General features: G+C 35.1%; 3 protein-coding genes, 1 long non-coding RNA gene and 3 other non-coding genes across 22 annotated transcripts; 5 read left to right on the top strand and 2 right to left on the bottom strand.

Annotated features, from left to right (window-relative positions):
• Window positions 1–4,776: 4,776 nt before the first annotated feature.
• On the bottom strand, window positions 4,777–11,248 carry LOC111445409. Its single transcript, XR_002710851.1, has 3 exons — window positions 10,894–11,248; window positions 10,740–10,798; window positions 4,777–5,425 (listed from the first exon to the last, which is right to left on the bottom strand). It is a non-coding gene; the product is annotated as an uncharacterized LOC111445409 (long non-coding RNA).
• A 1,754-nt stretch (window positions 11,249–13,002) lies between these two features.
• Window positions 13,003–15,638, bottom strand: LOC111445407. Of its 13 annotated transcripts, none has more exons than XM_023083759.1 (4): window positions 15,256–15,638; window positions 15,112–15,170; window positions 14,163–14,267; window positions 13,003–13,757 (listed from the first exon to the last, which is right to left on the bottom strand). In XM_023083759.1, the coding sequence occupies exons 1-4, from the start codon at window positions 15,330–15,332 to the stop codon at window positions 13,663–13,665; spliced, it is 336 nt and encodes a 111-aa protein (XP_022939527.1). In that variant the 5' UTR covers window positions 15,333–15,638; the 3' UTR covers window positions 13,003–13,662. The 13 variants fall into 13 exon arrangements, 3 of the variants coding, with proteins under 3 accessions (XP_022939527.1, XP_022939525.1, XP_022939526.1); XM_023083757.1 differs by having other exon boundaries at window positions 13,003–13,726; XM_023083758.1 differs by having other exon boundaries at window positions 13,003–13,726; window positions 15,266–15,638.
• A 640-nt stretch (window positions 15,639–16,278) lies between these two features.
• Window positions 16,279–19,607, top strand: LOC111445366 (WPP domain-interacting tail-anchored protein 2-like). Of its 4 annotated transcripts, none has more exons than XR_002710825.1 (6): window positions 16,279–16,610; window positions 16,902–17,407; window positions 17,505–18,637; window positions 18,920–19,117; window positions 19,250–19,292; window positions 19,405–19,607. XR_002710825.1 is itself a non-coding variant. In XM_023083703.1 (5 exons), exons 2-4 carry the CDS (start codon window positions 16,921–16,923, stop codon window positions 19,067–19,069), a joined length of 1,770 nt encoding a protein of 589 aa, XP_022939471.1. In that variant the 5' UTR covers window positions 16,279–16,610; window positions 16,902–16,920; the 3' UTR covers window positions 19,070–19,113; window positions 19,250–19,559. The 4 variants fall into 4 exon arrangements, 2 of the variants coding, with proteins under 2 accessions (XP_022939471.1, XP_022939470.1); XR_002710824.1 differs by having other exon boundaries at window positions 19,386–19,567; XM_023083703.1 differs by having other exon boundaries at window positions 18,920–19,113; window positions 19,250–19,559.
• Window positions 19,608–21,740: 2,133 nt separating this feature from the next.
• LOC111445680 lies at window positions 21,741–21,824 on the top strand. The gene has a single exon (XR_002710897.1). It is a non-coding gene; the product is annotated as a small nucleolar RNA R160 (small nucleolar RNA).
• A 217-nt stretch (window positions 21,825–22,041) lies between these two features.
• LOC111445679 lies at window positions 22,042–22,120 on the top strand. Its single transcript, XR_002710896.1, has one exon. It is a non-coding gene; the product is annotated as a small nucleolar RNA R160 (small nucleolar RNA).
• Window positions 22,121–22,279: 159 nt separating this feature from the next.
• On the top strand, window positions 22,280–22,358 carry LOC111445677. Its single transcript, XR_002710895.1, has one exon. It is a non-coding gene; the product is annotated as a small nucleolar RNA R160 (small nucleolar RNA).
• Window positions 22,359–25,979: 3,621 nt separating this feature from the next.
• LOC111445351 (basic leucine zipper 43-like) lies at window positions 25,980–26,745 on the top strand. The gene has a single exon (XM_023083685.1). It carries the CDS (start codon window positions 25,980–25,982, stop codon window positions 26,418–26,420), a length of 441 nt encoding a protein of 146 aa, XP_022939453.1. The 3' UTR covers window positions 26,421–26,745.
• Window positions 26,746–27,007: the final 262 nt, after the last annotated feature.

Below are 27,007 nucleotides of genomic sequence, written 5' to 3'. Positions count from 1 at the left end.
TTTTTTTTTTTTTTTTTTTTTTTTTTTTTTTTTTTTTTTTTTTTTTTTTTAATGAAAATGAAGTGTATTAATAATTTTTTTAAAAATGTAGTGTGGATTATAATAACAACTTTTTTTAAAATATAAACATTAAAATGGAGTGGAGATGTAAGACCCTATTTTAATAAATACGTGTATATATATATATATATATAATATATATATATATTTTTTAAATATCTAACCGTCTTTGAAAAAAACAACTAATAAACAATTTCAATTAGTGCATGTATGTGCATGTGGATAAAATATTATTAATTTCTTTTTTTTTAATAATATTTATATAATTATAATTTTCTTTTTACCTCCACAGAAGCCGCTCCTACCTAAATTCAATATATATATATATATATATATATATATATATATATATATATATATAATAAATAAATAAATAAATAAAAACCCTTTTAATTCTTTATTTTTTAAAAAAAGTAATTATAAATAAACTTCTTTTATTTTATTTATAAAGAGTATTGTCGTATTGTTAATCATTTTTCAACCAATATTCCATACAACTCTATCGATTCAATTTTTAAAAAATTAATAATTTGGTTCAATTTACGGAATTGGTATTTGTCTTCGTCCCGTCAACTTATTTTTTAAAAAATTAAGAATATTTGACATCTATTACCAACGTTAATGACACATTTTGACTTTGAAATATCGTAGATGAGTAAAAAAAAATTAGTTAAAAAGACAGAACAACCCGACGTTATCGAAAATAGAGGATTGGATTAGGCTATGAACTTTAGTCGAATTACTCGAATCACCGACCCAACCTAATCCATGTGCACCCCTAATAATGAATTAAATTCCGATTAAATCAATAGTTTATTGTTTTTTAATATTTTAAAAAGACTTATTTTTTTATAAAAAAAATAAATCCATAAACTACTTATATTTATTAATTATTAATAGGTGAGAAACCATGTCATGTTTGTCAAATATGAGTTAATGCAGCTCAATTAAAAAATAATTAATTAAATGTATAATTAATTTAGTAATATTTATTTATTTATGTATAATAATCTCTAATCTAATTAATTTAAAAGTATAATTAATGGAGAAAAAATTAATTAAATCTAAGATTTGTCAGAATACCCTAATCAGCGGAACATTAATTTAAAATTCATACGGATCTACAACATTGATTCTTTCAACCCCAAATCTTTTATTTTACGTCCTAATTTCTTACTATTTTATTCGACATTTTTATCTTAATATCGACATTCATTTTTTTAAAATAATAATACAACGTACTAATTGAACTATCTGACGACAACTCGACATAAAAATGTATGGTAACATGACACGAGGGAGGAGATTGGGTCGGTACAATAAGGGAGAATGGGCAAAAAAACCCGAGTTCGGATATATTTTTTTCTACATACTCCGAGTCTCTACTAACCTATACGGAATATAACTCTTAAAAGAAAACTTCATCTCTAGTATAAATGTCGAATTTAAAATATTACATTTTTTGCAAAATAGAGTCTTACGTGTTTAAATATGAAATACTGAAATTTAGAGAAAATAAAAATAAATACAAAATAGTTTAAAATTGATGAAATGTAAAACAACGTATTCTAACCTAAGACTGGGAATTTAAACATGAGTCTACCCTATGCACGTGTCACAGTCTTTGCTCACGATGTCGCCGTCCTCCGTATATATGCACATTGCTTTACCTGAAAAATGATGTGATACACGACCTGAGTATTTCGAAGAATAGGTGGCCCCACTATAGGGTCATGCAAATGCAAACACATGCAATCATGCTCTTGAGACCTATCTCTGTTCCATAGGGGTGACCTCCAATCTCGGACTTATATGGATGCGGAGTACTTCCCTACATACATGCAAGTATGAATCTCCAGGGGGCTCGCACACCCCCTAGATCCTCTTGGTCAAGCTAATATGTAACCACGTTTGGAGGTCAGTGGAACCCCTTGGTGTCATGCTCCCAATGAACACCCTCATCATCATACTGTGCTCGTCCGCACTCATCGTGAGGTCCCACTAATTTCTATCTTATCATCTCTTCTGACACAACCGTCTAGTCTCATCTCTTTACTACGTTAAATAATACATGTTCGTTGGATATTTATATTAACATCATTTTCATGCTCTTAGACTTGTGTCCTATGTCGGTCTATCGATATGATGTAATATGACACTCATCATCATATAGCACGCTTAATATGAAAAATATAAACATATTAAGACAAACGTCGTGCAATCATTATACTCGTCATATTGCCATAAAGCGCATCAAGCATATAAAGTACGTCATTCATCAAAATATATATATTACGCACATCATCAAGCATCATAGCTCATACATCATCATAAACTCATACATTTTCATATACTCATACATCATCATATGCTAGTACACAGCATCCTACGATACAATTCGTACATCATAAATTATAATGCATTCAATTTCTAGTCCATCCTATAGTAAGGTCACTTACTTAGTTGGTTTTAGTCGAAGTTCTCCCTAGTTATCCTAAACATAACCTCTCATTCCTAAAGAGCTACTCCAAAGGTCATCGGTTTGTTTTCTATCACACCGTTCAGTATCTTTTGTTAGTATTTCACAATTCAATTAATAATGTGAAATACAGCCCCAAAATGACCTCAATTATCTTAATCGGGGTCGAAAACAAGTCCGAGCGGATCGAAACAGTGGAAACCAGGCCAAAATTGGAGAAGTTGAGGAGCCGCAGGTGGAAGGTGCGAGCCGTTTAAGCCGATCCGGACCGAGGGATTTCCTGTCTCGTTGGTACCACGTGGCAGTATCAGAGAGCGACACGTCGTGCAGGTGGCGTCGAGTCGAGGCGCAGGTTGAAATCTGGTTCGGGTCACGTCTGCAGGCCGGCTTTTGGGCTTCAATTCACGGGTTGGGCCGCAGGTGAGTTTGGGTCGTGTGTTAGCAGGCTAGACCGTGGGCCTCAGTTGTAGGCTGGACTTGGTTTTGGGTTCTCGAGTCGCAGAGGCGTTGGGCTGGGCTTCCAGCGTGGGCTACCGCAGGTTGGGCTGGCCGAGGCACGCGTTGCCTGCGGTGATGGACTGGGCTGACGTCCTTCCGACAACTAATTTTTTTTACATTTATTTTTGTATTAAAAAATGTTATATTTAAATTTTTAAAAAAAATTATGAGTAAACTATACTAAAATTGATTTTTTTAATCTCTCTAATTTTGTTTTAATAAATTTTAAAAAACGTCTAATAAATCAATATCATTGTTATAATAATTGAAATTTTTAAAAATTTATTAGATAAAAAATACCGTTTTTAAAAATAAAATGTTGCATCAATTTTCTTTTTCTTTTTTTTTTTGTTAGTAATTAAAATATATTTTTTACCGTTATATTTTAGAATAGGTTTAATTTTAGTTAATGTATTTTTAATAAATCTTAATTTTAAATTTAAGATTTATTAAAATTACAAAAATAAATTGAAGTCTCAGACAAAATAGTATCAATATCAACCAAAATTGGATTAGAGCTTTTAAATTGAGATTTTTTTTTTTTTAATTTGCCGAAAAAAAGATGCCAAAATGTTGACTCAGTCAAGGTGGCCAAAAATACTTTCTTATGCAGCTCTCCATTACTCTTAATAAAATAAAATAAGATATATTTTATGTCGGATATTTGTTTTTGACTTTTCAAGAAAATCTTAGATCTGAAAAAGATTAATCGAGGACCTATCCAAACTCTCGGATCTTGGTGTAACATCGGCCAGTCCTTTTTTGGTGTATAGGAAGAAACTTCCCGACCACTTCTCTATCTCCTCACACTTTTCTCTACGACCCCAACTGGCTGGGAGAACAAAATGACATTTTTGTCTTTTTTTTTTTTTTTTGAAGCGTTACATAAAGGGAGATTGCAATAGGCTGAGCAAGAGATGCCAAAACGCTGACTCAGAAAAGGTGCCCAACTACACTCTCTCTCTTACTTCATCATCAATAAAAATTCTCTCTCTAAATTATTCCATCGTAAAATTAAGACATTTACCCATGAATTGGGAATAAGAAATTGGAACTATTTGGGTCAACTACACTGTAATGATTTTACTTTTTCACTATACGACCGTTATTACAGTCGTATATTACGTGCATATCATCACATTCCAATCTAATTCACGTGAAAAAATTAATATCATAAATAAATTTTAACGAAGCAAAAAAATTAAAATATTGAACATATTTTCTTATCAATAAAAAACATAAATAAATACGAAATTATATTAAAGAACTTCGATGATCTGACAGTCATTCCTTGCTTTTACTTAAAAAAAACTGCGGATGGTAGAATGATTATTTAAAAATACTAAATAATTGACCTCACCTTCTAACATGCAGACCAATGGGACCTAAATTCATATCTTTACTTTGAGCTGTAACTTTATTTCAGAGTGAATTTGGATGACAGTGTTTCTCTACGATCTATGCACGGGGATCTATCTTGCTTTTCATCAAAATTTGAATAAATTTAGATTAAAAAAAAGGTGGTTAAAAAAAAAAAAAAAAAACTAATAATTCAATGGCCGATTAAAAATGTGAAATAACTCTAAAATTTTTATCTTAAAACCACTAAATTAAAATTTAATTTAGGTTTTTTCTTTTTCCTTTCAAATTGAATGTGGGCGGTATTGACCAAGAGTAGCTTGGGCAAGTCATCTTGGCTGGTATATCTAAAACCACTCAATTTAAATTTAATTTAGCTGTTTTTTTTTCCTTTCAAATTACAGTGGGCGATGAACCCCTAATACAATTGATAAAAATCATATGAAAAGGGCTCGTCTTAACCCATTTTTTTATCTTGGGAGGTTTCCTTTATCTGATTCTCTGATTCACAATGGGATCAACTGCACAGCAGGTTTCCATCGACATGAATCAATTCTCTTCTATCCAGGGAGCCTCAGATGGCTTACCCAGGGAGCCTCAGGCTCGCAACAATCTTGGGAAGATAGTTTTTGGGCTTACTTTCCAGGCAGTGCTGGCTCTGTTCATCAGCAGACCCACCTCATTTCCTCCACTTTTCATAAATCTCTTTGCAGCGGCTATGTTCATTAGCTTGGCACTTTCACTTGCTGCGCTTTTTCTTCAAACTGCCTTCCCAAGAGTCGCGCTTTCGTTCGGCAAGATCGGTGCTATGCTAGCTGCTGTTGGTGCGTGCATCGTGGCTAGTCTTCTTCTGAAGCATCAGAATTTCAGTTGGATTCCTTGGCTGGCATGCGGCTTCGCCTTCATGGCCTTCGTTCTATCATTCAAGTGAACTTCACAAAACCTGGGTCTTTCCTGTGCAGCAGCCGTAGCCATCTCTTTGTTCCTTGAGGCAGGCTCTGGCAGTTGTGTAGTAAGGAGTCATTAGATCTACGAAATAAAGATGGCAGCATCAACAAAGATAGGTTCAGGAACCACATATAGCTGAAGTGGCTCTTCACCAGTTTTTACATTTTTAGCCTAAACAAGCTCAATCATAATGGGCATGCACTGTACTCTTTTTTTTGCAGTGGCTCTTCATACTTTCGTTTGTTTGTTATAATTTACAGATTATTAGACTATGTCTTCTTAAATTTAGATTCAATAAGAATATTTGTCTTATTAAATTTAGATTCAATAAGAATATTTGTCATTGCCCTCGTGTCGAACGAACCTGGCTCTGATACCAAAATTGTTGGAAAGAAGAATAGTGAAAGAGATAGGAATGGATAAGAATAGATGAAAGCTGTCGTGCTTTATTATTGTCTACTGACTCAATGCTTAGAGGGTTACACGATTCCAGTATTTATAACTTATACACTATACCAGAAGTAGTAAATCATGGAAATCCAGATAAATTCAAATCTACTAATAATCTTCTAAAATCTTGGTAGTTTGAATATTTGAATCGTATCTCAACTACTTTATCTTGAATACTTTGAATCATATCTCAACACTCCCCCTTGATTCAAAGTTGCAGATGTCAAGTACAGAACTTTTCTTTTGACAAGGTCTTCGTAAGTACGTCTTCCTTAACCCGTACAATGTCTGTCTCAGCCTGTATACCTTTGTTTCTTTGTCTTCCTCTATGAATCTCTCTGGCGGTGTTACATAAACCTTTTCTTGTAAATCTCCATAAAACTTTTCGTTTGGTAGGTCAACCATATCCCATGTTCCATCTTTCTTAACGAACTGCATCTCTACTGTCATGGCTTTCTTCCCATCTTCTTTTTCAGTTGCTTCTTCATAATTCATAGGGTCTGAAATAGTAAGAGCAAATTGACATGATGCATACATGTCAGTGAAAGATTTATACTTCTTTGGAGGTGTCTCATCCGAAAGTTCTTCAAGAGAAGAATTGCTGTTCAGTGATGCTGAAGATGATGAATTTGACACACTTTGTGTTGCAGTGGATGCACTGGGAGATGCACTGGAGTTAACCCTTGTCTCTTCATTTAGAGAAACTTCAACTGTAATCTTTTGCTGCTCCTGTTCTTTACTCCAATCCCAACTCACGTTTTCATTAAATATTACATCCCTTCTAACTAAAATCTTTTCACTAACGGGGTTGTATAGTTTATATGCCTTTGATTGAGTACAATAGCCAATAAAAATGCATTTTTCAGATTTTTCATCAAGCTTTTAACAAGTTTGAGGATGTTTCAAAGCATAAGCAACACAACCAAAAATTCGTAAATGACTTATAGATGGTTTCCTCCCATCCCATGCTTCATAAGGAGTAGTAAGAACTTATCTGGAACCTCTGGTCCTCCCATGAAGCTATAGATGTCGTTCACACACTAACAATCTATGAATACTCCTGAAGTACCTCGTCGCAGTGGTAATCTGTTAAGTTCCTAGGGAAAGGTTAGGTATAGTTAGAGTGATGTCGCTACTAACGGCAAATCCCAAGGCTCATCTTAGTAATGGGCCCATAGAAAATAACAGAGTATGCATGCAACCATTGTTTAACATCATAATATATAATTCATGTAAATTAGGCACGCCGGCTAAACAACTCATAACAATCAATCATAGAAGGCTACCACTTATGGCAAATAACTATCATGCATGCAGTCGAAGCGAATCCTACAAGTATTTCTTTTTAAACAACAGGTGGTGACTTACCTGGTTGATGCGTGTTCTTTCCTTAGCGTTTCTACGCCTGTCATGTGTCCAAAAATACTAAATTTTTTTTCAATTAGGTCCTATGCACATGAAAACAATATTAGAACTGGAATCTGGACAAAAATCGGACAAACAGAGGGCAAACGGGCCAAAACGGGCATCTCACGCACAACCACGCGCGAAGAAGGGCATTAGTCGCAGGTCACACGCGCGGAATGCTTTTGTGCAGTCGCGGGTCAGGCGTCCAGGTTGGGTCGGGTTTGTAGGCGACACGTGTCATCGTTTCAATGGAGCTGCATTTCTCCCGCTAACGATCGACGCGTGTCCGCCGCCTGCCGAGCCGCACTCCGCCAGCCGCCGGTCGACACATGGAGGCCGGAGAGTTCTCTCTCTCTCTCTGTTTTTTCCTGCAATCTGTAACACAGTCGTTTTTTCCATTCGTTGTTTTCCGATTTTCATATCTTTTGATTCGGAATTCAGACCGATATGGTTTCTTCGGCAAGGTTCTAAATCTTGTTCCAGGCTACGTCTTGGTTTTTTTTTTTTTCGTAATTTTTGTTTAACTACCAGAAGAGTAACGAGTGTCAAAAGTTTGGTTACCGTTCTCAGATTTCTGACTCCAATCCCGTTTTTCGGCCAAGTTACTTCACAGATTTGGAAGAACAACCCCCTATTTAAACATACGGTAAGGTTAGGTCTAGAATCGTTAAAGAGAATCTTAGATCTTAAGAAGATTAATCGAGAACCTACCTTGCGAACTCTCGGATCTTGGTGGAGCGTCGGCCTCGGGAGCCTATAAGTCCTTCTCTGGTGTATAGGTATCATCTGAAGGTGAATTCTGACGGTGGTCCAGCTAAACTTCGCGGCAGTAATAATTTTTCTTTTTCACGTGAAAAGTATTATCTTATCTATGAAAAAAACATAAATAAATGCAAAATTATATTAAAGAACTTCTGATCTTCAACTAGGCAGTCACTCTTTGCTTTTACCTTAAAAAAAACCTGCAGATCGTAGGATGATTATTTAAAAATACTCAATAATTGACCTCACAGTCTAAAATGCAGACTAATGGGACCTAAATTCATATCTTTACCTGCTCTAACCTCATTTCAGAGTGAGTTTGGATGATAGTACTTCTCTACGGTCCATGCACGTGGACCTATCCCGCTTTTCATCAAAATTTGAATAAATTTAGATTAAAAAAAGTGGTAAAAAAAAACCCTAATAATTCAATGGCTGATTAAAAATGTGAAATAACTCTAAATTTTTTATCCTAAAACCACTAAATTAAAATCTAATTTAGCTTTTTTTTTCCCTTTCAAATAGGAATGTCGGCGGTGTTGACCAAGAGTAGCTTGGGCAAGTGAGCTTGGACTGGCCAGCTCATCAACCTCTTCTCCAATTTGTCCAAACTTCCACAGTGTTTATAAATTCTACGACGCCCGCAAAGACTCGATCATAAACCATTTGAGATATTCAGAGATTTCCTTTCTCTGGTTCTCAATGGGATCAACACCACAGCATGTTTCCATCGACATGAATCAATTCTGTCCCATCCAGGGAGCCTCAGATGGCTTACCACCTACCACCGCCATGCCCAGGCCGCCTCCGCCACCCGACAGCTCTCAGACTCGCAACAATCTTGGAAAGATAGTTTTCGGGCTTACTTTCCAGGCAGTTTTGGCTCTGTTCATCAGCCCACCCACCTCATGTCCTCCACTTTTGATGCATATCTTTGCGGCGGCTATGTTGATCAGCTTTGCACTTTCACTTGCTGCGCTTTTCCTTCAAATTGCATACCCAAGAATTGCGCTTTCCTCCGGCAAGATCGGTGCTCTGCTAGCTGCCATTGGTGCGTGCACCATTACTAGTGTTCTTCTTAAGCATCAGCATTTCAGTTGGATTCCTTGGCTGGCATGCGGCTTCGCCTTGATGGCCTTCATTCTATCATTCAAGTGAACTTCACAAAACCTGGGTTTTTGTTCTGTAGCAGTCTCTGATACTCATCCGGCCCCAAACTGGATGCCATCAGATCATGGGTTCTTGAGCTTGTTCGTTAAGAAAGGCTCTGGCAGTTGTGTAGTGAGGAATCATTAGATCTACGAAATAAAGATGGCAGCATCAACAAAGATAGGTTCAGGAACCACATATAGCAGAACTGCCTCTTCACCAGTTTATACATTTTTACGTACACAAGCTGGTCTATACTCATTTCATAAGCTTCGTAATTTGGCTTGTTGTACTAAAAAATTTGTGGTTTTATAATTGAGGGATTTATTAGACGTCTTTTTAAGTTTAGAGTCGTTTGCCAGCAAATGGGTCTATAGAGATGATTATAGAGATTTTGTATCAGATTTTCAATACATATCCTGAAAACAAGCTCTTTTTTCTTTACATTCTTAACAAGTGAACATGCCAATAAGCATAAGATCTAGCATGCTAATCATTAGAGCTTCATAGCAACGTTACAATATGCTTAAACATTTAGATCATGTATGGTTTAATAATATGAAATATTTGCATAATAAATGATAGATATAACACAAATAAAGCACCCAAAGAAAAAACTCTACGTGATAAGAAGTCAACCTATGGGAAAGCTGGATAAAGAATCATTGAAAGAGAAGTCAGATTCGGATTAGTTTGTTGATCGAATATCTCAAGGAAAAAACACTTGTTTGAGATTAGAATCACTCTACAAGAAAGATCGATCATATCAAAAGCTTGAATGATTCTAAACTTGCAACCTAAATTACACGGGATTGCAAAGAAACTTAGCTCTTGGCTACGGAAGGTAGGAACATTTAGCCCTAATGATAAGCAATCGCTCCAAGTGAAAGTAAAATTTGGATGACCTTGTTGATCAAATATCTCAAGGCAAGAACACTTGTTTGAGATTCGAATCACTCCACAAGCAAGATCAATCATGTCAAAAGCTTGAATGATTCTAAACTACCTAGATTTGTACAAATGCTCTTTTTACTACATTTTCAAAGTTTCCATACATAGATAACCTACGTGGTTTTATATAGCCTTAAAATGAAAACCCTTAATCTTCGGGTGGACATTCCAAAAGTTGTAACATTCATACTTTATGACCATAATCAGCCACTTTGTATACTTTATGACCATAATTAACAACTTTGTAAATTCAATCTTGAAGCTAATAAAAACCTTAAAATAAATCAAAAAAGCACCGTCACTCTAACTTATTATCCGCCCAAAATTTGTTACCATCTAAAAATAAATGAATGGAGCTTGATTCTAATGCCGAACATCTTGTGATGATTTGAACAACATTTTTAAAGTTTATCTATCTTGATTCATAGTATAATTTCACTTAACTAAATCTAGAAGAGTCAAATTTACTCCTAAAACATTAATCTGGCTACAATCATACTCGAAGGAGATGTTTATACCTAAAACAGCCTTAACACTCCCTATTAGAACAATTTGAATCCGTTCCAAACTACAACAGAGAATTCCCAAGAGTTACAAACTACTTTACAACACTTAAAAAACACTTAAAAAAAGAGTTCAAAAGAGCATAAACAAAACTTTCCTCATTAAAACTTACCAAAACGGACAACAATCCTTGCTGAAAAGTGTTCAAATGGGTCCGTTATCCATCCAATACTACAAATATAAAAGTTCTAGAGGTTAGAATCTAAGCCACAACACTTGAAAGAGTTCGAAAGGAGTTTAGAGCGTTCTTACTCGCTGAATCTTACCGAAAAAGACCCGTAGATTTGAAGCCGTTAGGGAGGGGGTAATGTAAATCAAAGGTCCATTGAGCATAGATCATTACCGAAAATCAACGAAAAAGAGAAATAACCGTTGAAAATCGCCGGAATCGTGAGGATGTTCAGACTTGAGTCCGCTCCGGCGAGTGGCGCCTGCAGAACGGGTCACCAGCCATTGCAGGAGTAGCAAGTCATCAATGCAGCTATTGAAGAAGACGCCGGTGGAAGTTGTCGTCACGTACAGGTGTCGCCGGAAGGATCGATGCTCTGATCAAAATTGGTGGAAGCTTGAAGGAGAAGAAGCCAAAGGAGTGACTCAACAAACTACCGTTTAGGCGTGCTATTCCGTTGGTCTGAGTTCAACCAATTATTTCCATTATCAAAATTTTCAATTCGCCACTTAATTTTAATATACAATTTAAAATTTTTACTTTTTAAAATAATATATTTTTTTTTAAAGAGTAGTGGATAAAAAATAATTACAAAATAATTACAAAATTAAATAAAATTAACAATAAATTTTGGTAATTGGTAAAATTCAAATGGATTATGTTTATTATATTTGACACGATTTATATTTTAGATTAAAAAAATAAACCCGAAACATTTTTGGCATCCAACTCAATACATAAACCACAAAATTCAAAAAGCTTGTCTGACCAAACTCAGAAAAAACAAGAGACACTATATCTCCCAAGCACCATTTTTTTATTAGTGTTCACGTCTCCCAAGTAGAGTAACCTTTTTTAAGTATGAATGGAGCGTTTAAACTTTTGATCTCTTGTTACAGAGTACATATTTTATTTAGTTGAGTTATATTCGAGTTGATCCTAAATCTAAACGACTAAACTTATAACTTGAATCGAGCATTTAAACATATGTTCTCTTGTTTGAGATTATATATTTTATCTAGTTGAGTTATGCTCATGTTGACCCTAAATCTGAACGTCTAAACTCTTAACTTGAATTGAGCATTTAAACGTCTAATCTCTTGTACTAGAATATACATTTTATACTGTTGAGTTATGTTCGAATTGACTTTAAATTTAAATAACTGAACTTATACCTTAGTATTTAACTAAACTTATACTACTTTTAAAATTTCATTCGTATTTTCTAACATTATAGATATTTAAAAAAAAAAATATTAATGAAACTTTTTAAAATTTAAAGTTAAAATTATTTTGAAAATCGTTTTTTATAGATAAATTATAATGTTTAGATATATTTTTATTAATTTAGAAAAATATAAAATAATTAGGAATAAATAATTGCTAGACATAATACTTTGAAAGCTTAGTCGAGAAGAAATGTTGAATGTCTCGTCATATTCCTTTTTAGTATAAGAAAGGTCTTGACTTTGATTTTTATACAACTCCTTTAATAATCAATTAAATTTCTCTCTGTAAATTCTAGAACATTCCTACTCCACCGTAAAGTTATGATACCTATGATGAATTGGGATTAAAAGATTCGATCGGGGTATGTCAACTAAAGTGTAATCATTTTTTTTTACACTGTGATTACGAGCATATCATGACATTTTAATCTAATTCACGTGTAAATACTTTTAAAACTTGGAAAAATTACTGATAGTCAGATGATTAGTTAAAAATACTCAATAAGTGATCTTAGGGTAAAAAATGCACGAACTAATTTCATTTCATAGTGAGTTTGGATGATATTTGAACTATAAGACTTTTTTTCTTCAATTTTTTTAAAGTTAAATAATATATGTAATGGCCCAAGTCCAAGCCCACCGCTAGCCGATATTGTTCTCTTAGAGCTTTTCCTTTCGAGTTTCCCCTCAACACTTTAAAATGCATCTATTAGGGAATTGTTCTCTTTGAACTTTTCCTTTCGAGCAGGGAAATGTCTCAACACCCTTAAAGAGGGTGTTTTGTTCTCTTCCCCAACTTACGTGGAATATCACAATATATAAGAATGGCTGGAATCCACACTTTTGATGTTTTCATCGAAAATCTTAATCAATCGACGGACGTTCAATTTAGGTATAAAAAAAAAAAAAAACCTAATAATTCAATGCCTCATTATTAAAAATGTAAAATAACCCTACACTTTTAATCTCAAAACCACTAAATTAAAATTTTAATTTAGCATTTTTCTTTTCCTTTTCCTTTCAAGTTGCAAGTGGTGGTGCTGACCAAGAGTAAGCTTGGGCAAGTGAACTTGGACTGGCCAACTCATCAACCCCTAATACAATTTGTCCCTAATACAATTTGCCCCTAATACAATTTGTGCAAAATTTCCAAGCTAAAAAAGGCTCAAAGTCGTCATCATAACCCATTTTTGATATTGAGAGATTTCCTTTCTCTTTTCACAATGCCACAGCATGTTTCCATCGACATGAATCAATTCTCTTCTATCCAGGGAGCCTCAGATGGCTTACCCAGGGAGCCTCAGGCTCGCAACAATCTTGGGAAGATAGTTTTTGGGCTTACTTTCCAGGCAGTGCTGGCTCTGTTCATCAGCAGACCCACCTCATTTCCTCCACTTTTCATAAATCTCTTTGCAGCGGCTATGTTGATTAGCTTGGCACTTTCACTTGCTGCGCTTTTTCTTCAAACTGCCTTCCCAAGAGTCGCGCTTTCGTTCGGCAAGATCGGTGCTATGCTAGCTGCTGTTGGTGCGTGCATCGTGGCTAGTCTTCTTCTGAAGCATCAGAATTTCAGTTGGATTCCTTGGCTGGCATGCGGCTTCGCCTTCATGGCCTTCGTTCTATCATTCAAGTGAACTTCACAAAACCTGGGTCTTTCCTGTGCAGCAGCCGTAGCCATCTCTTTGTTCCTTGAGGCAGGCTCTGGCAGTTGTGTAGTAAGGAGTCATTAGATCTACGAAATAAAGATGGCAGCATCAACAAAGATAGGTTCAGGAACCACATATAGCTGAAGTGGCTCTTCACCAGTTTTTACATTTTTAGCCTAAACAAGCTCAATCATAATGGGCATGTACTGTACTCATTTTTTTTTGCAGTGGCTCTTCATACTTTCGTTTGTTTGTTATAATTTACAGTCTTCTTAAATTTAGATTGAATATCTCAATATAAGAATATTTGTTGAAGATTTGAATCACTCCACAAGAATCAAGATTGATCATGTCGAGCTTGAATGATTCTAAACATGCAACTTAAACTACGTAAAATTGCAAAAAAACTTAGCCTTTGAATAAAGGAAAGGTAAGAACACTTAATCGTATTGATGAGGAATCCCTCTAAGGGAAAGTAAAATTTTGATTACCTCGTTGATCAAATATCTCACGGCAATAACACTTGTTTGATATTCGAATCACTCCACAAGCAAAATCGATCATGTCAAAAGCTTGAATGATTCTAAACATGCCACCTAAATTGCAAAGAAACTTAGCTCTGGGCTTAGGAAGGTAAGAACATTTAGCTCTAATGATAAGGAATCACTCCAAGTGAGTAAAATTTGGATTACCTTGTTGATCAAATATCTCAAGGAAAGAACCATTGTTTGAGATTTGAATCCCTCCCCAATAAGATTGATCATGTCAAGCTTTAATGATTTTAAACATGCCATCTAAACTACATAGAATTGCACAAATGCTCTTTTTAGTACATTTTCTAAGTCTCCATACATAGATAACATACATGGTTTTATATAGCCTCAAAATGAAAACCAATCTTCCACGAGTTATTCCAAAAGTTGCAACTTTCAGACCATAATTAGCCAATTTGTATACTTTATGACCATAATTAACAAGTTTGTAAATTCAGTCTTCAAGCCAATAAAAAACCTTATAATACATCAAAAAAGCACCATAAATATAGATTGTCATCCACCCAAAATTTGTAACCATCTTAGAATAAATGAAGCTTGATTCTTCTTTAACATGGCATGAATGACAACATCTTGTGATAATTTGAACACCATTTTCTTCACATCTTCCTTAAAATGTATCTTACATGATTGATATCACTACCGGTAGAATTTCACGTAACTAAAGTGCTCCTAGAAGAGTCAAATTTACTCCTAAAACCTTAATCCGGCTACAATTATACTCGAAGGAGATGTTTATACCTAAAACAGCCTAAACTCCCTATTAGAACAATTTGAATCCGTTCAAAACTACAACAGAGAATTCCCAAGAGTTACAAACTACTTTACAACACTTGAAAAAAGAGTTCAAAAGAGAATAAACAAAACTTTCCTCATTAAAACTTACCAAAACGGACAACAATCCTTGCTGAAAAGTGTTCAAATGAGTCCGTTATCCATCCAATACTACAAATATAAAAGTTCTAAGGGTTAGAATCTAAGCCACAACACTTGGAAGAGTTCGAAAGGAGTTTAGAGCGTTCTTACTCACTGAATCTTACCGAAAAAGACCCGTAGATTCGAAGTCGTTAGGGAGGGGGAAATGTAAATCAAAGGTCCATTGAGCATAGATCATTACCGAAAATCAACGAAGGAGAGAAATAACCGTTGAAAATCGCCGGAATCGTGAGGATGTTCAGACTTGAGTCCGCTCCGGCGAGTGGCGCCTGCAGAACGGGTCACCAGCCATTGCAGAGGTAGCAAGTCATGAATGCAGCTATTGAAGAAGACGCCGGTGGAAGTTGTCGTCACGTGCAGGTGTTGCCGGAAGGATCGACGCTCTGATCAAAATTGGTGGAAGCTTGAAGGAGAAGAAGCCAAAGGAGTGACTGACCAAACTACCCACTTGCCTTCAATGATTATCTATGATAAGCGTGTTATTTCCATTATAAAATTTTTTAATTCACCACTTACTTTTAATATACAATTTAAAATTTTTACCTTTTAAAATAATATTTTTTTTAAGAGTAGTGGCCGAATAAATAATAATAAAATAATTATAAAATTAAACAAAAATAGAATAAATATGTATATGTATATATATATACATATATATATATATAAAATGGTAGGGTAAACAAATTCGGACTAAACTGTAAATGGTAAATTTGAATGACTAGATTGTAAATTAAATCGAGCACTTAAACTTCTGATGTCTTGTCTGAGAGTATATATTTTATCTAGTTGAGTTATGTTCGGGTTGACCCTAAATTTGAACAACTAAATTTATAAATTGAATCGAGCATTTAAACCTCTAATCTCCTGTCCGAGAGTATTTTTATCTAGTTGAGTTATGTTGGAGTTGACCATAAATCCAAACGACTAAACTGATAACTTGAATCGAGCATTTAAACCTCTAATCATTGGTCTGAAAAAGTTACATTAGAATGGACCTTAAATTTAAACAAGTAATTTTTTTTTTTTTTTTACGAATTTACCCATAAATATTTAAATATTATTCAAATCCCAATTTTGATTAACTTCAATGTCAGACTTGTTGATCTGCAGTTGTATTTTCACAAAGGCCACAAAAAAGTAACTCAGCCTTTGGAGCTTTGGCTTCACGTGTTCATCTTTATGGCTCGCAATCATTCACTTCTCAATAGTAAATCAAGCTATCGTGCGCCAATCGAGGCCAGAATCAACGATGCATCCTTGATCGGTTCCTTTGAGCCTGGCTGAATGCTGATGTATACTCTCGCGGTTCACGTTAGCGATTTTGACTCGCCAATGGTTGATTCTGACGGCTGAAATGGAAACCGATGGTGGTTAAGTTCTGCTGAGAGATCTTCGTTCTTTTTGTCTATCAGACTGACAACACACGACGAATCCGGCTTGTTCTTCAAGGTATGTTGCTTTTTCTCCCGAAAATTTTGATTTCTCAGTCGATTTGGGCGTAATTTTGTATCTGCTGGATTTTGTTCTCAATGCAGTGCTCCTTTTGTTTCCACTGGATTGATTCTCTTAAGCTATTTGGTTGATTGCATGAGATTTTGTTCCTCAATTAGGTTTTCGGTCTTGCTTGCTATGACTTTCGTGTTTTCGAATCGTTTCTGGAATTACAGGTCTTGAAATGGCTAAATAAGTGTAAGAAGTTTATGGTTATAGTACTATTTGTGATGCTTTCCAATTTACCAGGTTTTAGTAAGATTGAGCTATGGGGATGATGGATGAGAATGCTTGCAATCAAGAATCTCAAGGACTTGAAATGCAAGAACTGGAGAGTACTATGAAAACTTTGACCAAACTGGAATTGAACTTGGCGTATTCCTCGGAGAAGTTGACGAATCTTCATGTGCTTTTAATGTGCCTAATGGCTCAGGAGAATGATTTTGAGGGAGTGGATCTGGAGAATGATTCTATCCCAGATGATTTGTTTGAGAAGGTGTTGGCATTTGATTTCTTGTCTGGCTTTTTGGACTCTGAGGTAAGAGAGCTGGACAGTAACATGGATTCACTCGAAGCGGAAATAGTTGATTCCCGTGGAATGACATCTTCTTGTAGACAATCAAGTGAAGTTTTCAATGTAGTAGAAGAGAAATTGAATGATTCTGAAAGATCGATCGTTCAATCCCGACAGCAGATTTTAGAAGTGAAGATGCAGTTAGCCAAATTGCAGAGAATGGTTTTAAGCAGTGGAAATTGTTCGTGTTTTTTTTTTCTTTTCATTGAGTTATTAGTGACCTTAGACAATGTAGAACTAACTATTTTGCAATTCTGATTTCTCTGCCTTTGTGACAGGGAGATTGGAGGATCCTGTGATGTCGTACCAAAATGATCAAGTTCTCAACATTAATGGGAAATCAAATCCAATAACTGAACAACAAAGACATATTCTAAGGATGCTAGAAAAATCACTTGCAAGGGAGCTAGATCTCGAGAAGAAGTTGTCAGAATCGAAGCAACGGGAAGAGGAGCTTAGATTGAAGCTACACTATACCGAACAGGTTACTTTGAGAATGGAAGAGGCTGCAGAAGTCGTTTGGGGTAGGTTTCTAGAGGCCGATAATAGTGTCGAGATTCTCATGGGGATTTCAAAGGAATTAGTTGGCCGCCTCCAGCTCGTCCAATTCAATCTACATGGTTCATTTCAACGCGAAAACGAGATCAAAGATAAATTTCAAGATTGGACGGAGCAGCTTAAAGCAAAAGAAGTGTCGATACAGAAGCTCGAGAAAAGGAACGCTGATCTAATTGCCAAGAATGCTGAACTAGATAAATTGAGGGAAGAAGTGAAGTCTCTTGAGGATCAGGTTAAAGAATCTAAGCTTGATCTGAAAAGTGCATATGACTCGAATGAAGCAAGTCAAGATCAGCTTATTGAAATGGAAAATCTTATTGAGTCACTGAAAGAGAGCATCTGCATATCAGAAAATAGAGCAGAGAATGTTGAAGCCAAGCTCACACAGCTGCAAGAGACGAACTTAGAACTTACTGAAGAAGTAAGTTTTCTTAAAGATAGTGCAAGCAACAAAGAGAAAAAGGTTGGTTCACTTGAAAAACAGTTGAGGGAACTAGAGATTCAATTGCAGCATGCAAAATCATCATCAGAAGCAAGTCAGGAGCAACAAAACATGTTATATTCTGCAATATGGGACATGGAAACTCTAATTGAAGAACTTAAATCCAAAGTTTCCAAAGCTGAAAGTAAGACTGATAGTGCAGAGGAGCATTACATTATCCTGTCTGAAACCAATTTTGAACTCAATAAAGAACTTGCTTCCCTCAAGGCTCGAATCGAGTTCTTGGAGAAAGCGTTGGATCAAGCCAGGAGTGCAAAATTTACGAACGCAAACGAAATTAACTTGAGTACCAAGTTTATCATGGACATGGTGCTCCAACTAGCTGTCGAAAGGGATCGCATTCAGAGTCAGGTATTATTTTTCAAAATCGTCAGATCATTATAAATTTGGCTAGCTACACCTATTTGGATTTTTCAATCTCATGCATTTGAGTAACTTCAAATAATTGGAAGCAAGTTTTGATTTATCATGATATTAAAGCTTGGTCCTGATGAACAGATAAAATTAGCTCAAGTACATCAGTTTTGGTTAGAATTTTTTTGCCCATTTTTTTAAAAACCTTCTGTTTTCATATGTAGATACGTATATATTCATACTCCAATAGATGAATAATTCCCAAATTTGCTTCTGCAGCTATCCCTCTTGACAAATGATAACAAAGCTTTAATAGAGAGATTGAAAAATGTAAAAAATGGCGCATCTGTAGTAACACGTGACAGAGGAGACTACGACGAGGAGCAACGGTCAGCTCCAATGAAAGATGTAAATATACTGGCTCAATGATGTGTAAGGAATCTTGTATGGAGTCTTTGCAGAAAGGTCAAGAGGCAGGTACTCTTTCTTGTAAATCGAGTTGAATTGAGCTGATCGAATTTCTTTTTCTTGATGATTATACACAACAGCCAACACTCTGCTCAACACTAAGCTTCTAACTTCACAACCTTTTATATTTTTTGGTATCAGATTACTAAAGGACCTGAAGCCACACCCAAGTGCTGGGCTGAAGGTACTTCTTCTGTATCCATAAGTTAAAATGCTGAGAATTTCGTGTGTATTATTATTATTATTATTTTGTCACTTTTATCATTACTTATTTCAGTATAACTGTATTCTTCTAGCCAGAGTGTTCCCCATTCTCTGGTTCTTTGTGGTTAAGATTTTCATGGCCTTTGGATCCAAAAGAAGAAAAAAGGTTGGGAGAGAGCCTAAGGTAACTGCACATTGCCCCCTCATGTATTCCATTATTGTTGTCAAATACATTTGTTTTAGGTTGTGGTGGTTTCTTTGAACTTATGGTGAGGTTGTGTGGGATTTGTCTTCATTGTATTTGGGTATGTGTGTGTATATATATATATATATATATAGATAGATAGATAAATAGATATATAGATATTTAGTTTCGACCCGATCACATTGGAATTTGATTTATTTATTTATTTTTTTTTTTTGTGACATAGATCTATAGTTGTCAATTTGAACGTAAAACTATGCATTAAAAAAATAAAATGAAAAGAAAGTGTTTTACCAATAATTGTTTAAGAAGTAAAGTTTCAAGTAAGATTTAGATTCGATTGTTTTTGGAGTATAGAGATGCATTTCAATCATCTTGCAATACTCTCCTCGATCCACATAGACAAAATGGAGGATTGGTGCTAACAGCTCATCACGGAAGAAAGAACTCATTGAGCCGAGATCACTAACTAATACTAATCTAATACTAATAGAATAGAAAAGAATTATCTTTTCTGTATACTTTTCCTAGTTCCGTTACTACTGCGGGCTTTACACGATCAATCATATCAACTTTTTTTTTTTTTTTTTTTTTTATAATTTTTTTGGACTAACCATTATTCCATCTCTTGTTTCCCTTATCATTTTTTGATCTAAGGCTGCCATTATCCAGATAAATCGACACAAATTCGGTGAAGCTATTATAATTAATCTAAAAAAACAGAAGAAAAATTTAGTAGGTTGGATTTATTCTATTTTAGCATTTTTAATTATCTAAATTTAGTAATTGTTTTTCTTTTCATCATCATTATCCATGTTATTAATTTATTAAATGTTATTATTATTTAACCAATTTCCATAAAATTGATTTTGGATTTATTTAAAGTATAGGAACTAAATTTAGATAATTGAAGAATGGATTAAAATGAAATTGAACCCAGTACATGGACCTAAACCGTAATTTAACAAAGTTATGATTTTTATAAATACATTAAAATTATTAAATTATACTGAAAATACCACTCGATTGATTGACGTAGGTTTCAATGACCTTAAAAATGTTTATTTTTACATTTTAAACATCGAAATTTATTAAATAAAAATAATAATGAAGAGTTTTTTGTTAAAAAAATAAAATCAATTCAACTATTAACGTATAAAAATTGAAAGACATACGTGACTTTATTTAGAACATCATTCACATAAATTGGTGTTGCAACTTATATGTAAAAATAATTATATAAATTATTTCTATCAAAATTATATAAATTATTTCAATCTTCCATAACATTATACCCATAATTTTTACCCATCGATTTCACATTAATTCCATCATGTTTTAGTTTTAAAAAATTCAAAGATTATTTTAATATATGTTATTTGGAACCCATTTTAAAGTTATAAAGTAGAAAAAGAAATTTTAGAAGTCTAACTAAATAATGTTATATATATATATATATATATTTGAGTTACAGATGGTGAGTATTTCAATTAAATTAAAAATTAATAATATAGGAGAAGATTCGAACCTCTAATCTTTTAAGTGATAATACATATCAAAAGTAGTTGATTTATTAGTTAAAATTTATTTATTTGACCGTCGGTTATAAGAATTTAAACTTGTAGTTAATTATGATTAACTAGTAAATTTTATCCTTTTTAATCTTAAAATTTTATAAATTAAAACGTAATAAATAAATAAATAAATAATTGTAACCCAATGGAATTTAAATTCTGTTTATTTCGGAGGGTCCTCAGATCTCGGAGAAACAAGGAATGAGGACAAAACCCTAATCCAGCAAACACTTTGTATAAAACCCTATAAGTTGGTTCACATTCAGCATAACCTAAAATGGAGCTTCGGCCATTGGCTTCTCTCGAGAGCCATCTCCTTCAAATCGATTCTCTGGTCAGCAACGTGTTGCTTAGCAATTGGTATAAGAATTTGATTTTTCTTGTTTTGCTTTCATTTTCTTGCATGATTTGATCTGATGCACCAAGCAGCCCCTTGCTTCTCCGAGTTTAGTTGCAAGGAAAATCGAGAAAAGGGTATACTTGCGGTGCTACATTCATTTTTGGCCTTTACATCTATGGTTTTGGGGAAGAAATTCTCCCGCTCAACCCTGTTTGGCCAAAGAAACAATGAATCATATAGTCGTGTTCAGAATGTGAATTTTTCTCTTATTTCAGTCTCGATTTTTGTATAAAGAATGTAAAATGGCCATTCAAGATGATGAAGCTTTTTTGAGGTGAACATATGATGTGCGTAACTCATATAATGTAATGCCTTCAAAGTTCTCTGATTGTTGTTGCCTGATGTCTTTTGACGTAACATTTTGTTGCCATCTATTCTGAGTTTGAATTGATGTGGAAATTTTGATTTTGGTATTCTTCTAGGATAAGTGAATCGATTCAGGTATGATTTGCGCCTCTACAAGAAGGTATACTCAATAATTGGAGTTACTTTTTTTTTTTTTTTTTTTTATGATTATTATTGGTTGATAAATTTGCTGTAAGAGAAGCAAGGCAAAATGATGAAAACTTTGGTATCTGAAACTGATGTGGAACTTATATCATCATGGTCTTCAAAGTTCTCTGATTGTTGTCTGATCTTTTCTGAATTTGAATTGATGCGTAAAATGTGATTTTAGTATTCCTCGAGGATAAGTGAATCGATGCAGGTATGATTTGAGCCTCTAGGTGTACTCAATAATTGGAGTAGCTTTTTTTTTATGATTATTATTGATTGTTCATGAGAAGCAAGGCAAAATGATGATAACTTTGTTATCTGAAACTGATGTGGAACTTATATCATCATGGTCTTCAAAGTTCGCTGATTGCCTTGCTGTTTTGCTGTTTTCTATCATATTAGATATAATCTTGGTGTCTAGTTTAATGGGGTAAGTTGAATATCTATTGGGGGAGGCCTTCAAATTATTTAGAGTAGGTTAGCAATACTGGTAGCACTAAAATTCATGGTCTGGAGAGAACTTGTATCTCAGGCCATACGAGCATTGTGCGACATTAATCTCTCCTTTGGTTCTAATTGTTACCTCAGTAATTTGCATAAAGTGGCTGAGGCAGAACTGGAGAGGATATAATGAAACTCTCTTTTTATCTTCTTATCTCTGGGAATTTCTTTCTTCAAACTGCAAAGCCAATCAACATAGTAGCCCCGAAAAGAACCATAGGAAATGGCGGAGATGAAGAGGGCAAGCTGCTGAGAATTAAGGCTAAAAGTGCCCGGAAAGTTGGACCAAGAAATGACTTCTGAAGCTGAGGGATTTTGGCTGGTGAAGAAGGCCTCTGCATTTTGACAGGCAATCTGACTCCCCAGGTAAAACTGCCGATTCCAGGATCCTTGTCGAGTTGATTTTCATATCTAGGGAGGTTTCTTGTGGAGTTGATGCCATAGAGAATATGTAAGTTTTCCCTTTTTATGTTCCAATTGATTGTTCTAGGATTTAGAGATGAATAGACTACCTGTTTCAATTGTTGCGCTTTCTTAAATTGCATACCTATACTAGGGTTCAAGTTTTGTCTCTCACCCAGATTTTTTGTACAAACCAATGCAGAAAGTAAATGATTTTAAATGTTGAGTTATCGAAATTGCCCAAAAGGTTGACCCTTTTAGTGTCTTCGAATCAACGCTTAGGTTGACCCTTTTAGTGTTAATAGTTATTTAACACAAAAATTGAATTGCTAGAAAATTATAAATTTGTTGTAATTTATTTGTTGTAAATATGTTACAATTCTGAAACAAAAACCGAAAGAAATAAGCAAAGTGAGAAATGAGAAATTGATGGAAAGTTAGAATCGATACAGCCAACTAAGTTTTAGGTTAAACCCATGTATAAAATAGTAGGTCCCATAACTATTTACCCATTGAAAAGCTTGGGAAGAAGTTTGGGTTTATTTCCAAGAAGCTACCTTTTCCTTCCCCTTCCCCTTCACCTTCCCCTTCCCCTTCCCCTTCTTGGCATGCCTAAAAACCAAGCTTCAAATTAATAGAAAATACCAATAATGACTTCATCAAGCTTCTTCATTTTAAACTAGTCCATCAAATTTATCAAGTTTCACCATATAGTTCTTCGCTGTTTTCAAATAAACCAATAAAATTATTAGACGAACTAAATCATAAAACATTTCACAATATAAACTTAATTGCTATAAATTTTATGCTGTAAACACTTCATATCAAGACTAAATTGCTCTGGAAAACATATTGAGTATCAAAATGATGAAAGCTCTACTAAGCCAAGCTTTAGCAATAGTAAAACAAGACAAAATCCAAATCAAACGGTACCAAGCATTAGCAACATGTTTTCCAAAAAAAAAAAAAGGAAACATATAAAGAGAGCCCATTATTCTTGATGCAGCCATCGATGAGGCTGAAGAGGAAAAGCCATGGATGAGGCTGAAGAGGAAAAGCCATGGAAGAGGCTGAAGAGAAAAAGCCATGAAAAAGAGGCTGAAGAGGAAAAGCCATGGAAGAGGCCTCGAGAAAAAGCCATGAAAGAGGCTGAAGAGAGAAGGCCTCGAGAAAAAGCCATGGAAGAAGCTGAATAGAAAAAGGCTATGGAAGAGGCTGAAGAAAAGAGCCTTCAGAGACTGCACAAAACCATCGATCCAAAAGAAATGGATGGTGGATACTAAAAAGAAAGAAGTCAGTTGTATGAAAGACCAAAGACAATCAAGGAGAAGACACATGCTAAACCACTGATCCAAGCATAGTTCTCGTGCATAAGAAGAAAGCTTGCAATGATGGACACACCAATTGCGGCAAAAAGCGCTCCGAGCTTTTCGAACAAACGTGCAGCTTTCGGGAAGGCATTTCGAAGGAAAATACCAGCAAATGAAAGTAAAAAGCTAATGAACATAGTAGCTCCAAAAAGGACCCTCAAAAGTGGAGGAGATGAGCTTGGTGAGCTGATGAACATGGCTAGAAGTGCTTGAAAAGTAAGCCCAATAATTGCCTTCCCAACATTGGAATGCCCTTTGTCTGGCTCAAGCCTCTGTTCCCTTGCCCTCCAAATTGGTAAACAATCTCGTGGGGTGGAGAAAGACATGATTTCATAGCATCTTTGCTTGATTGTGTGGACCGAGGAAGAAAGGACATTCATATTTAAACAGGTGTGGTGTGAAGTTGAAGCCATTGGAAAACAAAAACAAAAAATTGGAAGCTTTCTCAATACTCTCAATGGTAGTATATGTGATTCTACTACAATTTGTTTTGAATATCTGTATCTATATCTATATATATATATATATTATTTAAGGAAATTCAGGTATATCTGCTTAGAAATTGTGAAGGGACCTTCTTTCATCACTACTTGTTCAAGAAGTTCTATCTCTTCTTTTGTCTTGTTTCTTGAACTTTCTGAACAATTTTCAATCCCTTCATATAATTTCGAAGAAACTTCCTTTCTTGAGAACTTCTTTCGTCACTATAAAGCAGAAGGGTTTCTCAAAGTGAAGAAAAACAGCAACAATCTCCTGAGAACTTCTTCACTATTTCCCTACTTTTCCTTTATGAATGGCATGCAAACTAGAAGAAAGGAAGGAAATGAGATTATCAGACCAATTTGCAGTGACCAAACTCTCCACTTTCACACCTCCAACAGTAATCTTACAATCAATTTTGTTTTTGTCTTGGAACAGTCTCACAATCCTTGTGTTATTTGCAGGCAGTGCAGCGGGGAATGTGATCTTCCATGATCTTCCCTCCTCTACCATTGATGCCTTTGTTATCTCAATTTTCTTTGCCTTTTCAGGTGCTTTGAGTGCTCTTTTGGTCCCTCAAAGGCACAACTTAGCTACATTTTGTGCCTTGTATTCTCTGGCTTCCATGGCTTCTGCTCTGCTTCTGCTGATTTGGGGATTGTATCACTCATCCATTCTCGGCAAAGCTCGCTAGAGCTTTACGCGATTAGAATGCTTTTGTTTCCTGTTTTTGTAAAAGCCCTTTTGTTTTGAAGTTTGGCTCATTTGAATAATATCAAATTGGACTTATAATCCTCTTTCAAGTCTGCTATCTGCGGCCAATTTATCAAAAATTATGTCAACTAGATTCCCATGAGGCTCAACTAATGGCTAAAAGAAAAGTAGGAGTGATATGATCAAGTGATTATCCACAATATACAACCCTTCATTCCTTTGATAAAATATTCGTGGTTGATAGAAGTGCGTTCTTGAAGCATTTATAAAATGCAGAACAAACCATATCCCATGCCACATCCAATATTTTAAGTGATACACCACTTTTCTGATGAATTTTCTAAGGATGCAAATCATGGTGGGGTGAAAAAGAATATGCATATCGCATTTTGGTGATGTCATTTTCAATAATTTGAAGCTCCCTCTTTGTTTTCTTCCTATAAGACCTCTTTATCCTATGCCTTCTGCTTCCCTATCAGCTTAGCAATCTCCTTGTAAGTCCCTTCAAATTGCTTATAATTTGAGTATGGAAATCTCTGGAGCCCACTTTCCAGCTCCCGGAAACTATGGCATGATCCAAAACCTCAATCCCAATGGATTCTCGTCTTATAATCCGGTTAGCTCAACCTCCACTTCTGATGATGGTAATGATCAGAACCAGATACCTGGGTTCGTCATCGATGAGAGGAAGCAAAGGAGAATGGTATCGAATCGGGAGTCGGCGCGAAGGTCACGGATGAGGAAACAGAAGCATCTTGATGAACTTTGGTCCTTGGTGGTTCGTCTTCGTACTGAGAATCATAGTCTTATGAAGAAGTTGAATCAGTTGACAGAATTCCAACAGCAGCTTCTTCAAGAGAATGTCAAGCTCAAAGAAGAAGCCTCGGATTTTCGTCGGATGATCGCTGACATTCAAATGTGCAGTCCTTACACAACTCACTTGAGAGATCTGGAGGAAGCCCCATGAAATACCTTTGATTTCATAGCTGAATTCTCAAGCCAATCTAACGAGCAGACAAGTTCCCTTCCCCTGTTTCACTAAGATCATAGCTATTTCCTCTCACAGTCCTTCCAGTTTATGTCTGTCTTAGCATGCTTGTAATAAGCCTCTACCCATTACCCAGCGTTGTAAATTGAAGAAATAACAGAATTTAGCCAACAGACCTCCAAAATCAGATCAACAAACACCTTGGTTTTCTCTGGGGACTTTTGTCAAACACCTTGTGGACACTATTCAATAGATTAATGAAACCAGAGTTCTGTAGCATGTGTACTTTCCAAGAGCATAGAAAAATAAGAACCAATTAGACAAAACATACATCTACAAAACTAGATAAAAACCGAGACAAAAACATGAAAAAACAGCCATCTAGACATCTGCAATCGAACTCGAACGATTTGTTCTTTTTTACCTGAGCATCAAATTCCTTGCTCGCTTCAACTTGGTTTAGCGAAGATTATCGCAGTCCCCAAATCTTCATTTTGGATTCGACAAAATCGAAACAGGGAACATATTCCAGTTGAAGATTCTAACACAAATCGCGCTTTGATTCT

Source organism: Cucurbita moschata, unplaced genomic scaffold (assembly GCF_002738365.1).
Source record: "Cucurbita moschata cultivar Rifu unplaced genomic scaffold, Cmos_1.0 Cmo_Scf00007, whole genome shotgun sequence".
Taxonomy (NCBI): Eukaryota; Viridiplantae; Streptophyta; class Magnoliopsida; order Cucurbitales; family Cucurbitaceae; genus Cucurbita; species Cucurbita moschata.
The sequence above is the reverse complement of the archived record's forward strand: the minus strand, read 5'-3'. Positions and strand labels throughout refer to the sequence as shown.